The sequence below is a fragment of the Rhincodon typus genome, chromosome 16 (genome assembly GCF_021869965.1).
Source record: "Rhincodon typus isolate 14 chromosome 16, sRhiTyp1.1, whole genome shotgun sequence".
Taxonomy (NCBI): Eukaryota; Metazoa; Chordata; class Chondrichthyes; order Orectolobiformes; family Rhincodontidae; genus Rhincodon; species Rhincodon typus.
Window position 1 is genome coordinate 6,821,435 of NC_063347.1, and position 14,828 is coordinate 6,836,262.

Consider the following 14,828-nt stretch of genomic DNA (forward strand, 5'->3'; position numbering starts at 1 on the left):
GGCCTAGACCCTTCTTCAGAAGAAGGGTCTAGGCCCGAAACGTCAGCCTTCCTGCTCCTCTGATGCTGCTTGGCCTGCTGTGTTCATCCAACTCTACACCTTGTATCTTAGATTCTCCAGCATCTGCAGTTCCTACTATCTCTGGCACTCAGTACAAAGCAGATTAGCTGTGCTGCAGGTTCAGGTTGTCCAATTACCTCAATGTTCTGGTCTATTTTTGAGTCTGAGTATGTCCTCTGCTGGAAGACACAGTCATTTCTCCACAGGCTGGAGACTTTTATTACCCTGGGGTCACTAGCCAAGGAGATAGCCATTTTGGATGAGATGAGGAGGAATTTCTTCACCCAATGGGTTGTGCATTGCTGCAATTTTCTACCCCAGACAGCTGCGAATGTGCAGTTGCTGTATATTTGAGACAAATTAATGGACTTTTGGGAACTAAGGATATTAATCAGGACTGCTTGGCAAGTGGTGTTTGAGTTGAAGCTGAGCAATGATCTTCTTGAATAGTGGAGGAGGCTCAAGGGGATCTTATGGACCTATTTTGCTCCTATTGCTTATGGTTTTGTGTCTTGATTGTCTCCTGTCGACTCCCAGTCAAGGCTTGCTGTGATATGGGAAACTCTGAAATATTATTGACATGGTTATTCTTACTTTGTAAGTCACTTAGACATCAGAGATTTTGTGTGGTCAGAGCAAACAAAACTGCATTAGTTTTGTTGTTAACTTATTCATTTTAAGGTTGGGGGGAGTTAGAGTAGAGTTAAACAACGATGAATGCTATACAGGCATGTTGAGCATTGAGGTGCTAAAGGAAATCCCCTTGTTTCAACTGACTATTGGACTATAGAGGAAATCACAGATGAGTCAGTGCTGCCTTTGATCAATCTCCATGTGGAGACATCATTGAGGGCTTCTTTTGAGTGACTCCTTGGCCCCTCTTTCACCAGGCCTACTTAGGACAACTGTTGGAACAACCAACACTTTACTAACCGAGACCAAAGTCGGCAATTTTACCTCCTCCTTGGCCAAGAATTCATGGCATTGATTTATAATACGGACCAGAGACTGAATCTTGGCCTTGCTGCTGGAGAGGAAGATGTGGGAAGAGAATGACCTCCTGCCAAGGCGTGATCTCATTTCAGGCTCATTTTTACTTCTTTTGTTCCTGCTATTATGAGCTGTTATTGTTCAAGGATAAGGCTGTTGCTGCACTCATTCTAGATCCCTGATTCCCAATTAAGTAACGGCATGTGGCTTGAGAGAAAACAAAATACTATTTCTTACCTCTTTCCTTTACTTCTTTATTGCAAGTTCACTCTTTCCCCCTGTCTAGTTTTTTTAGAATGGAGATTACAGAGCGGCCCTCTCTGTCATCTGGCTCCATGGTTGACCCCCTGATATGGCCAACATCGCGCCCTGCACCATCACATCTTCCAATGTTTCAACCTCATACCCTCTCTAACAGAAAATCTGCCTGCTTCCAGCTCTGTAACATTGCCCAACTTTGTCCCCATCTCAGATTACCTGCAATTGATACCCTCCTTCATGATTTTGTTAACTTAAGGCATGGCTGTTCCAAAGCACTGCTAGCTTATATCCTACATTTGACCCTCTCTGTTTACATTTTAACTTGCATCAAGTCCCCCTTTGTCATCTGTCACCTCAGTGCTCGCTGACCTATGTAGTGATTGTAACAAGGTCAGCCAACTGGACCTCATAGAATATGAGTGGGGCTGTTAGTCTGGTCCAATCAGGGACCCCTCATTGACAGATAAAAAGGGTGAGTGTAAGAGGTACTGACACTCTGGTACTTAAAAAGGCAGGACTAAAGATAAGAACTGTTCATGTGTAATTAAAGGGTGACTTGGTGACGGGATGACCAGTCCCTGTGGAGTTATTCAACCTTCATTAGCTCCCATTCAAGCAGCATATCATCCTTCTTTTTAAATCCATCATAGCCTCGCCTCTTCCTATCTTTATCATCTCCTCCAAAGCCTCAACCCACTGAGATATGTGCACTTCAGGAATTCTGACCTTCCACACTCCTGGATTTAATCCCTTCACCATTGGTTGCCATGCCTTCAGCTGCTTGAGCGCCCAATCTCTGGAATTCCCTCCCTAAACCTTTTTGCCTGCCTCCTTCCCTTAAGACACTCCTTAAAACTTATCTCCTTGAGCTAGCCTTTTGTCACCTGAAGTAAAATCTCCCTACATGGGTCAGTATAACATACTGTTCCAGAATGCTCCTGTATAGAGCCTGTGGATGTTTTGTTACATTAAAGGCACTTTCTAAATGCAAACCGTTGTGGTCACCTGATCACACCAGACGGGCCGAAGAGGAAGAGAAATGGTTGCTGTAACTCACCTCCGCAGGCTGGGGAGAAGAGAGAATAAAAGGAATAATTAGCAACTATTGTCTCAGAGAATGTTTCATTGGAGTGGGTTTGTACAAGAGACATAAAACAATGAGATAACAAGGTGTAGAGCTGGATGAACACAGCAGGTCAAGCAGCATCAGAGGAGCAGGAAAGCTGACGTTTCGGGCCCAGACCCTTCTTCAGAAATGGGTATAGGCCCGAAACGTCAGCTTTCCTGCTCCTCTGATGGTGCCTGGCCTGCTGTGTTCATCCAGCTCTACGTCTTGTTATCTCAGATTCTCCAGCATCTGCAGTTCCTACTATCTCTGAGACATAAAACAATGATCCTCAGCTCAGTGAATTGGTTTCTGTTGTTGCTTTAAATTGTCAACTCACATTCTATCCCACCCACGCTACTCGTTTGCTTTCCCCTCCCCGACTCTGTTGCCAGTGTACGCACCCCCCACCGACTCCCCACAGGTAAGGATAGTATCCTTCAGTTTATGTGGCTGTAGTCTGTTAAGCGAGATATTCGACTCTAGGAGCCTCCACAGTTAGGCCCAAATGTGTTGTCACCTGACAAGTTACTTGTTGTAGTATTCCAAGCTTCTGATTGCTCTTGTAGCCACAATAAATTGTTTATATCTAGACCTGATGAGTTTGTGGTCAATGGTAACCCCTAAGCTGTTGATAGTAGGGGAGGTGATGGTGTAGTGGTATTATCGCTGGACTGTTAATCCAGAGACCCAGATAACATTCTGGGGACCAGGGTTCAAATCCCACCACAGCAGATGGTGGAATTTGAATTCAGTGAACATCTGGAATTAGGAATCTAATGACGACCATGAGTTGATTGTCAGGGGGGGGGAAAAAAACCCTCTGGTTCACTAATGTCCTTTAGGGAAGGAAACTGCCATCCTTACCTGGTCTGGCCTCCATACAACTCCAAACCCACAGCAATGTGGTTGACTCTCAACTGCCCTCTGGGCAATTAAGGATGGGCAATAAATGCTGCCTGATCAGTGACACCCTCATCCCGTGAATGAATAAAGGGGGAAAAAAATGAATAAAGGAAATTCAGTACCACTGAACTTCAAAGGATGGTGGTTAGTTTGCCTTTTTTTTATTCACTCATGGGATGTGGGCGTCACTGGCTGGGCCCAGCATTTACTGCCCGTCCCTAGTTGCCCTTGAGAAGGTTGGGGTGAGCTGCCTTCTTGAACCGCTGCAGTCCATGTGCTGTAGTTAGACCCACAATACCCATAGGGAGGGAATTCCAGGAGTTTCACCCAGAGACACTGAAGAAACAGCGATATATTTCCAAGTCAGGATGGTGAGTGGTTTGGAGGGGAACTTGCAGGGGATGGTGGTGTTCCCATGTCAGTGAGACACAGCCCAAGTGAGCATATAGTTTGGGGAATTTTGAGGTAATGTGAGAATTCGGTGCAGAGGGGAAAAGGTACTTTTTGCTTGTTATTTCGGCTCATAGTCTGTAAGGTTTTTTTTAACAGGATAAATTGAAAACCCCAGGATCAGGGGCTCAGCTCGAAAGAGTGACATCACAGGTAAACCATAAGTTCATTGGTTGGTGATAGTGCCTAATTTGACTATTATTAGTTACATTCAGATTGAAGGTAAATAGGGGAAATATTTACAGCCTACAAACTAAAAGACGAGTACAATTGAAAATTATATCAAATTAGGAACGAAGCAATTGAAATAGAGATGCCAGGCCAGGTGATGTATTGTAACCCCTAGAAATGTGGGAGCTGGTAGATCTCACTGTCGCTCATAGCGACCACATCTGTAGCAAGTGTCGGTTGCCTGAGGAACTCCAGCTCAGAGTTGATGAGCTGGAGTCTGAGCCTCAAACACTGCGACATATCAGGGACCGGGAGATTTACCTGGACACAAGATGCAAGATGGCACCAACACCGGATGACTCCTAGCGAGCTCCTACAGCAGATCTAACTCTAACATTTCTTATGGCAGTTCCACACTTTTACGGCTCACTGCCGTGGAAAGACCCATTGCACCCCAGTAATGATCTCCTACAACCTCTTCCATCAGGCAGAAGACACAGGAGCCTGAACAGGTTCAGGAACTGTTTCGTTCTGGCTGTTATCAGACTGCTGAATGGACTATAGCCTCAAATAATGTAACCTGCAATGTAACCTGTATGCCTCTAAGTCTTTTTGATCAGTCCATCCTTTGCTTGCTGTAATCTGCTTTGTAAGCAAAGTCCAGCTTGTAAGCAAAGCTTTTCACTGTATTTCAGTACACGTGATAATAAAATCAATCAATCAAACTGTGCTTCAGCAAGCAGTCACATTAGATTAACTACCTTGAATTCGGTCAGTGGTCAGGGACAGGAGGATGTGACTATGAACAAGGCAGGTAGAGGGATCCGGGAGGGAATGCTGAAGGAGCCTCAGCTCTTGAGCATGTCTAACAGGTTTGAGATTCTTGCTCCGTGTGTGGGTGAGACCGGGGTCTGTAGGGAGAATGAGCAAACCGACCACAGTACCATGGTACAGGGAGCCATTCCAGAGGTGGGAGAAAAGAGAAATGTAGTTGTAATCAGGGATAGTACAGTCAGGGGAATAGACACTGTTCCCTGTGGCTAGGATCAAGAATATCCCAAAGACTGTGTTGCCTGCCTGGGGCCCAGGTTCAGGATATCACATCTGGGCTGCAGAGGAACTTAGAGTGGGACAGGAAAGATCCGGTTGTCGTGGTCCACACAGGCACCAAAAATACAGGGAGAAAGAGAAAAAAATGTTCTGCTGAGGGAATATGAGCAGTTAGGGGTTAAATTAGGAAGCTGAACCAAAAAGGTGATAATCTCCAGATTATCTGAAATTTTACCTGAAAATTATGAAAAAAGTTAAAACGGTGAAGGGCTCAGCAGAGGTTATTAAAGTTTCCAGAATGACTAATAGGACAGAGAGTGTGGTAAGTGTCAGGAATCTAACTTTAGGGACAGCAGATAAGGGAACAACCAAGAGAAAGGGGCTGTCAACTCAGGTCTGAGGGTGTTGTACTTAAACGCACGCAGTATACGAAACGAGGAAATGAGCTCCTAGCACAGATTGAACTTGGTGGGTACGATGCTGTGGGTATTACAGAGACATGGCTGCAAGGGGATCAGGGCTGGGAACCAAATATTCAACGATATGGGTCCTATTGAAAGCAGACAGGGAGAGGGGGAGGGGTTGGCTTGTTGGTAAGAAATGAAATTAAATCGATAGCAAGAAATGATAATGAGTTGGACGGTGTAGAATCTGTACGGGTAGAGTTGAGAAACCGCAAAGGGAAAATGACCCTGATGGGACTTGTGTACAGGCCTCCTAGCAATAGTCAGGATGTGGGAAAGAAAATAGATCAGGAAATAGAAATGTAAGAAAGGTACTATTAGAATAATCATGGGGGACTCCAATACGAAAGTAGACTGGGAAAATCAGGTTGGTAGTGGATCTCAAGGGAAGGAATTTGTGGAATATCTAGAAGATGGTTTTTTAAGCAGCTTGTAGTAGAGCCCACTGAAGAACAGGCAATTCTGGATTTGAGTTCCACAGAAGTCAGTGTTGGGACCATAACTATTCACATTTTACATTAACAATCTGGATGCAGGAAGTGAGAGCGCTGTTGCCAAAATTGCAGATGACACAATGATAGGTGGAGGGACAGGTAGTGTTGAGGAAATGGGGAGGCTGCAGGACTTAGACAGGCTAGGAGAACAGGCAAAGATGTGGCGGATGGAATACAAAGTGGAAGTGTGTGAGGTTATGCTCTTTGGTAGGAAGAAAAGAGGCTATTTTCTAAATGGGGAAAGGCTTCAGAAATCTGAAACACCAAAGGACCTGGGAGTGCTAGTTCAAGATTCACTGAAGGTTAACATGCAGGGTGAATTGGCTGTTAGGAAGGCAAATGCAATGTTAGCATTCATTTCAAGAGGGCTGGAACACAAGAGCAGAGATGTACTGCTGAGGCTGTATAAGGCTCTGGTCAGACCACATTTGGAATATTGTGAGCAGTTTTAGTCCCCATATTGAAAGAAGGATGTGCTGGCATTGGAGGGGGTCCAGACGAGGTTTACGAGAATGATCCCAGGGATGAGGGGCTTATCACGAGGAACGGTTGAAAATTCTGGATCTGTATTCAATGGAGTTTAAAAGGATGAGGGAGGGATCTGATTGAAACTTACAGAATACTGAGAGGCCTGGATAGAGTGGACGTGGAGAAGATGTTTCCACGAGCAGGAGAGACTAGGACCTGAGGTCACAGCCTCAGAGTGAAGGGATGACCATTTAGAACTGAGATGAGGAGGAATTTCTTCAGCCAATTGTGAATCTGTGGAACATATTGCCACGGGCTGTGGAGGCCATTGGGTGTAATTTTAGACAGAGCTTGATAGTTCTTGATTGGTAAGGGGATCAGGGATTATGGAGAGAAGACAGGAGAATGGGGTTGAGAAACATATTAGCCATGATTGAATGGTGGTACGGACTGGATAGGCTGAACGTCCTAATTCCGCTCCTATGTCTGACGGTGACCGTTTGAAATCTGACATTTGTCCTGAGGAGTACAAGATGAAAACCTTCAGTCGCATTTCTCTCTTCTCAGCAAGATTCCAGCTCCATGCTACCAAGCAATTGTTTCTTTCTCCTCAGATACAAGTCGATATTTTGCTGTGGCAGTGAGTTTGCAAATGCAATTAGAGGAAATGATGTGAAATGTAGAGAATAGACCATTTGGTCCATGCTGGGTTAATGCTCCACAACAGCTTCCTCCCTGCCCCATTTGCATGTCCATCCATTCCTTCCACATTTAGTTCTCCAGCCCCCCGTGACATCATCAGACATCCTCTGTCATGTTCACGACAACAGTCTAATAATCAATCAAATGTCAGGGATGGAAAAACTCCATGGGATTGTTCATTGGAAACAGTAAAACACATTATAAATGATGAAGCAGACATTGCAACAGCCGGTTGGTCTCTGCTGGTGCAAGTTGTGGACCCAAGGCAGAATAACTGTCAGGCAGGGTCATAACAGTGTGTACACACAGAACATGGAATGCTGAAAGGTAAACTCTCTTAAAGACAGTGCACACATTCAACATAATCAAATCTTGATTCTTTTCAACCATGGTGCTGCTCATCTACATGTAGTATCAAACTGATTTTACTATACATATATTATATCTTATATATACGAAATATATCATATATATATAATGGAGTAAGAGAAGACCATTGTCATTATTAGACGTTTTGGGATAGCAAGAGTAAATTTTTAGAATTTGATATGTATAACAGACATCTGTTGCCTGGTTTCGCTGCAGATGTATTTTTTACCATGAACTGTTTCAGTCTTGCTAAGGTGTCGATTAAAACGTTTAAGTGGATGTTGCAGTGTTTACAGCAGTATTCCAGCCCTGTGGATTGCACTTTAATTGAAAAGACAGAGACTTACCACAGTGTTCGCTCATCTCCTGGCGCACATACGTGCGGATTTGGTCCTCCTGTCATGAAGGGTGGGAAGCAAAGAGGGCAGAATTAATGTCGCTGTTTACTGGACTGGCACAGTCCCAAGCTCCCTTGGGGCAACACACACTGGAGACCTGCAGCCATCCACAAATGAGACCGATTATCACAAAAACAGTCCCTGCTTCTGGACTGATGGGCCCCATTCAAGAAATCTCCTGGGAAGCAGGTCAGGAGTGAAAGAGCCCCCTTCACAGGGGGAATTTTAATCAGACATGTTTTCTTCGGCAATGTTTATTTTAAACAGCCGTCTGGGCTATGCTTTGAGATGGAATTTACTTCAGGGGCCATTTGGTCAGAAAGCCATGAAAATCTCAGAGTTCTGTCCCTAAATTGTCTGACACTTCTTGGGTGGTTCGGTTTTCCACCTCTTGTTTCTCCCTTCGCCACTTTAATTTATGTTCAAATATTTATTCATGTTCCCTACACACCTGACCTGGCCATTCACATTCCCCTACACACCTGACTCTGCCATCCACACTCCCCTACACACCTGACCCTGCCATTCACAATCCCCTACACACCTGACCCTGCCATTCATATTTCTATTGACATATATTTTGCTTCTGAAGTTGTCTCTTTACCATTCTCTTTGGTGTTGTCATTTAATCTCTCCCACTTTCCAGTCTTTTACAGACTTCCCTATACACATGGACTAGGATGAGTAGGCCATGCAGTCCCTCAACACTGCTTTATTTTTGTTCTCTTTCCCACCTTCCCCTCTTCCGTGTGCTCAAAACTTTAAAGCATATAGCAATGTTTCCTATTCTGAGGCAAGGTGACAGATCCAAAACTATGTTAACTCTGTGTCTCTTTCTCTCCCATACTAATGCTGCCAGACCAGCTGAGTGTTTCCTGAATTTTGATTCCATAATTCCAGCAAACCATTGTTTTGCTTTTGTACTGGGTCCTAATACACTGGCTTTCATCATGATATTGGCATGGGATCTTTCACTTCCACCTCATAGAATGGAGAGGGTTTAGTTTCACACCTCAAAGTAACAGTGCTGACAGTGCAGCACTCCTTCAGTACTGCAATGGAGTTTCTGCAAAGTTAGATACTCTGGCGTGTGACTTGAACCAAAAACCATTGAAATCAGAGGCAAGACATCAAGAATAGTCTTACTTAATCTTAACAAGAAATATGACGCATGAGTGATTTACTGACAAACCAATGAGACCAAACAAAAAGAATTAACATACCGTCATTCCTGGTTTTCCCTGTTCTCCTTTTTGGCCGTCAGGACCCATTTCACCCTTAACCACAGAGAACAGAACAAATGGTTATAACCATAGCGACAATGAATGTGAGCATTACGTTCACCACACCGAAACCAGACCAGAGAGAAATGAAGGAAAGGGAGGGTTGCACAGAATTTAACCGAACTTTCAGAGGGATTCACAGGCACAATGTGGACGATCCTCTGGGAATCCGATGCATTATTGGGTGGGAAACACAATTAAAAAATATTGTATAGCAAGAGAAATAGGCCATTCTGCTCATCATTCCCTGTGCCAGCACCTTACCATTCACATCTTCTCTAGGCACCTGAATTTGTCATTCACGCCTCCTTTAGACATATATTTTGTTTTGTTTTATCTCTTGTGAAGGGTAAGACAGTTTCACTTTCGTGTTTTTTTTAACCAATGCAAATCCTGCAGTATTTAATCAATTTTCTTTTGCAGACTATTTAGAATCTACCTCGAGCATTCTTTCAGCAAGCGTCTTGCAGATCGTCTCCACTTCTAACTGCATGAAACAAATGCCCATCTCGCTTTCCAGTTCTTCGGCCAATCATCCTGAATCAGTGTTACAGATATTCCTGCCTTACTGCACAAGTGATGTCCAGGCAGAGGGCCTATTGTCACTCCTGTTTTCGATGACTTTATACTTCAATGAATTATTTTCCTAAACGGTTGGTGTATCTTTTTTATTTACTTGTGTCACTTGGGCATTATTGACTGGACGAACATGCCCATCCCTCATTGCCCCTCGAGAAGGTGGTGGTGAGCTGCCTTCTTGAACCGTTGCTGAGGGTTGACCCACAATGTCATTAGGGAGGGAATTCAGGGAGCAGAGGGGTGGGTAGTGTGTTGACCACAGTGAAATTTGATTTAATTTGTTCATTGAATAGAATCTTCTGTTTGCGTTAACGGAAAATAATTTTATAGTTGCTCATGCCTGTTGTCAAATCTTCAATTTGCCAAAGCTCTCCTTCACAATTTATCAGCTTCCAGGTTCTGGGAATTTGAGCTCCCTCCAGCTTCAGTTACTTATTAAATATTTGGGAATATCACCGGACAACATCTTGGAAATTCTTGGGAGTGGGTGATATCTTATTTCTCCACAAAGAACAGGATTTTCCTGCCCCATTCAGTAAGGGGGAGATCTTGTTGAAACAGAGAAGGTTCTGAGAGGGCTTAACAGGGTAGAAGTTGAGAAGACTTTTCCATTACTGTGGGAATCTCAAATTAGAGGAGATAGTTACAGAGTAAGGGGACAGTCATTCACAACTGAAAATGTGAAGGAAGTTCTTCTCCCAGAGAGTAGCGGCTGTCTGGAATTCTCTACCCACAGAGAGTTGTGCAGGCTAGATCACTGAAAGTCTTTGAATAGGAGGTTGGTAGATTTTTCAAACATCAAGACGTTGAGAGCTGAGAGGAACTGGCAAGGAGGAGGACTTGTGACCTCTGGAAGATCTGCCGTGATCTTGTTGAATGTGGAACAAGTTTGAGAGGCTGAATGGCCATTCACCTCCTCCAATTTCCTGTATTCTTATTCTCTCACACCACTCCTAAGGCACACAGGGACAGTCTGATTGGAAAGACAGGTTCAACACAGCACTGCGAACCAGCTGGTTTGACAATGAGCTCTACACTGTAGTACATTACAGGAAGGATGTTATTAAACTGGAAAGGGTGCAAAAAGGATTTGCTAGGATGCTACTGCGACTGGAAGGTTTGAGCTGTAAGAAAGGCTGCTTATAAAATAATTGTTTAGTGGTACAATTACAACATGTAAAAGGCATCTGGATGGGTACATGAATAGGAAGGGCTGAGAGGTAGAAAAACAGAGGTGGTAAAGGTCAGCAGGTCTGGCAGCATCTGTGAAGAAAAAAATCAGAGTTAATGTTTCGGGTCCGGTGACCCTTTCTCAGAACAACGGAAGGGTCACCAGACCTGAAACGTTAACTGTTTTTTTTCTTCACAGATGCTACTAGACCTGCTGAGCTTTTCCAGCAATTTCTGTTTTTGTTCCTGATTTACAGCATCCACAGTTTGTTTGGTTTTTATAGGTATATGGGCCAAATACTGGCAAATGAGACGAGATTTTTTTCTTTATTCATTCATGGGATGAAGGTGTCACTGGCTAGGCAGCATTTATTGCCCATTCTGCAGTTAAGAGTCAACCACATTGCAGTGGGTCTGGAGTCACATGTAGGCCAGACCAGGTAAGGATGGCAGTTTCCTTCCTTAAAGGATATTAGTGAACCAGGTGGGCTTTTCCTGACAATGGATTTATGGTCATCATTAGATTCTTAATTCCAGGTATTTTATTGAATTCAAATTCCACCATCTGAGTTCCCCCAGAACATTATCTGGGTCTCTGGGTTAACAGTCCAATGATAATACCATTAGGCCATCACCTCCCCAACGGTGTGCACATAATTTAGGATATCTGGTCAGCATGGACGAGTTGAACTGAAGGGTCTGTTTCCATGCTGTACAGCCCTATGAGGCTATGCACAGGAAATTCGAGAAGCTGTTTCTCTGGAACAGCTCATTGTTCCGACACTTACAGGATCTCCTCTCTCTCCAGGGACTCCTGGAATTCCTCTGGGACCTGGAATGCTCACACCAGGAGGGCCTCGTTCCCCCTAAAGTCAAACACAAACAGTGAACACTGTTAAAACATTCAGCCTTAACATTCTGGGGCCTCAGAAAGCTCAAGCAGCTCAACAACCGAGCAAGATGTCAGAACCAGTGAGGGTTGTTAACCGCGTCAGGCAACACTGCAGAAAGAGAGGTCTTTCTAATCAATCTGTTCAGAGACACATCTCTGGAGCAAGTGGGAGCTGACCCTGGGCCTCCTGGCTTAGAGGTGAGGCAGGGACTTTACCACTGCATCTCAAAAGCCCTCAGTGCCAACATGATGCCAGTCATTCTAGTCAGTCAAGCTGAGCTAAGCAACGCAAAACTGACCTCTCCAAAGTTGCAGAAATGAGGTAGACTTGGATGATCAGGGTGGCACGGTGGCTCAGTGGTTAGCACTGCTGCCTCACAGCGCCAGGGACCCGGGATCAATCCCACCCTGGGGTGACTGTGCAAACTCCACACAAACATTCTCCCCATGTCTGCGTGAGTTTGCTCTGGTTTCCTCCCACAGTCCAAAGATGTGCAGGTTAGGTGGACTGGCCATGTTAAATTACCCATTGCATGCAAGGTGGATTGGATATGGGGAATTGCAGGAACAACAACAGAAGTTGCTGGGAAAGCTCAGCAGGTCTGGCAGCATCTGTGAAGGAAAAAAATCAGAGTCAACATTTCAGGTCTGGTGACCCTTCCTCAGAACTGATTTTTTTCTTCCCAGATACTGCCAGAGCTGCTGAGCTTTTCCAGCAACTTCTGTTTTTGTTCCTGATTTACAGCATCTGCTGTTCTTTATGGGAAACACAGAGATAGGGGTTGGGTCTGGGTGGCCTATTCTTCGAAGCGTTAGTGTGGACTTAATGGGCAGAATGGCCTACTTCCTCACTAAAGGATCCTATGAATGAAAACTGGATGGTGGGTAATGCATTGGGAATTCACTGTGGAGAACTTTACAACTGGATTAGGAGTGAAGAATTCCAAAGTAAGCTCTCCAAATCTGTTTCCATGAGAAGAAACGATATAAAATGCTGTGAAATTTAGTGGGATTTTCAGAAAGGCAGGAGAGTGAAATCGGCTGCAGCTTATAACATGGAATTGAGAATGACAGGCATTGTGAAGCGCTTGGTCTATGAGCATGATTTTTTTTAGAGTTAATCTTCATTCACTCATAGGGCAGATCAGGCAGTCATCCACAAAGCTGGCTAACTCTTACCTGTTGGAGACTTCGAGAATCAAAGAGATGACAACAAAAATAGGAAATTGTCGAATCCAAGAACAAACAGGCAGTGGCGAACTCAATCATGAACACAAGGAGCAGAGAGAATTAATTACCTTTTGACCCTGAATTCCTTCCGGTCCTCTGGGACCTGGTGAGCCCGTAGGTCCAGGGGGACCAGAGATTCCATCAGCTCCTCTCAGGCCCGAAGGACCAACAACGCCAGGGAAGCCCTGAAAAGAGAAAATGACAGTAAGCAAGTGTCATAGTCACACAGATCGGAAACAGACCTTTCGGCCCAACTCATCCATGCTGACCTGGTTTCCTAAACTGACCTAGTCCCATTTGTCTGCATTTGGCCCATATCCCTCTAAAACTTTCCTATCCATGTGCCTGTCCAAATATATCTTAAGTGTTGTATTTGTACCCATCTCCGCCACTTCCTCTGGCAGCCTATTCCAGATACGCACCACCCTCTGTGTGAAAAAGTTGCCCCTCAGGTCCCTTTTAAATCTTTCCCTTCTCACCTTAAACTCACGCCTTCTAATTTTGGTCTCCCCTACCGTGGGGAAAAGACCTTGGCTATTCACCTTGTCTATGCCCCTTGTGATTTTATAAAACTCTTTAAGGTCGCCGCTCAGCCTCTGATACTCCAGGGAAATAGGTCCTTATAACTCCTTATAACTCAAACCTTCCAGTCTCACTAACATCCTTATAAATATTTTTCACACCCTTTCCGGTTTAATAACACCCTTCCTATAGTGTACTACAGTATAGGGTCATTAAACCTCCAGGATGGGCCTTGAATCTTCAGGAATTAAGGGCTATAAGACCATATTACATAGGAGCAGTTGTAGGCCATTCAGCCCATTGAGTCTTCCCTGCCATTCGATGAGATCATGGCTGATCTGATGATCCTCAGCAATATAAAATGGATCTTGGAGATTGGGAACAAACAAAAGCAGAAATTGCTGGAGGAACTCAGCAGGTCTATCAGCATCTGTGGAGAGGAAAAATAGGGTTAACGTTTCGAGTGCAGAACGAGAAGCAGCTAGGTAAAGGCAGTCCTCATGCTGATGATGAGAAAGGGTGGGTGGTAGACGGAGAGAGTGGATTGGTGGAGAGGGAATTCACTGAGAGACATGATAGGTCTCTCCACCTATTCACTCACTCCTTCTCCCATCACCTACTTAAATACTACCATTACCCAGCTGTTTCTAGTTCTGAAGAAGGGTCACAGGACTTGAAACGTTCTTCTCCACAGATGCTGCCCGACCTGCTGAGTTTCTCCAACAATTTCAGCTTTTATTACGCTATCTTTAAATCTTGTCTCAGCGATGGTGACCACGAGCCTGCCATCGATAGTCATGAACACCCATCTGGTTCACCAACGTCCTTTGGGGAAATAAATTGGCCATCCTTGCTTGGTCTGGCCTACGTGTGACTCCAGACCCACAGCCGTGCAATTAAGTGAAGCGACTCACTTTCAAACGCCATGAAGGATGGGCAACAAATGCTGGTCTTGCCAGCAAAGTCCACATTCCCCGAAAGAACAGAAATTATGGACCTTGATTAAATGCAACCTTGGGAAAATGGCACTGCCCAATTTTCAAAACCCAACCAATGGGAGACATCTCACCTCTGGAGTAAGAATTAGCCCCGTGATTGACAGCAGATTTGTGGTATAACTACATATTAAGGATTGTGTAATTGTCCAGTGGTTTAAAGGATGTGAGCTGATAATATTGCTTTGGAGTATCTCATTTTGGTGATTGGAAGCCAATTTTGCCATTAGTTTGCGTTCTTTCAAGGTGTAGAATTGAACTCGGAACCA

General features: G+C 44.4%; 1 protein-coding gene across 1 annotated transcript in view; it reads right to left on the reverse strand.

Annotated features, from left to right (window-relative positions):
• Positions 1–14,828, reverse strand: part of LOC109915543 (collagen alpha-1(VII) chain-like) — a 47,288-nt gene that overhangs the window by 21,824 nt on the left and 10,636 nt on the right. The window contains exons 3-7 of the mRNA XM_048606677.1: positions 13,111–13,227; positions 11,709–11,786; positions 9,112–9,165; positions 7,838–7,886; positions 2,369–2,377 (exon numbers count right to left, since the gene is read on the reverse strand). Of these exons, the coding sequence (XP_048462634.1) occupies positions 2,369–2,377; positions 7,838–7,886; positions 9,112–9,165; positions 11,709–11,786; positions 13,111–13,227 (307 nt within the window). The remainder of the gene's footprint in view (positions 1–2,368; positions 2,378–7,837; positions 7,887–9,111; positions 9,166–11,708; positions 11,787–13,110; positions 13,228–14,828) is intronic.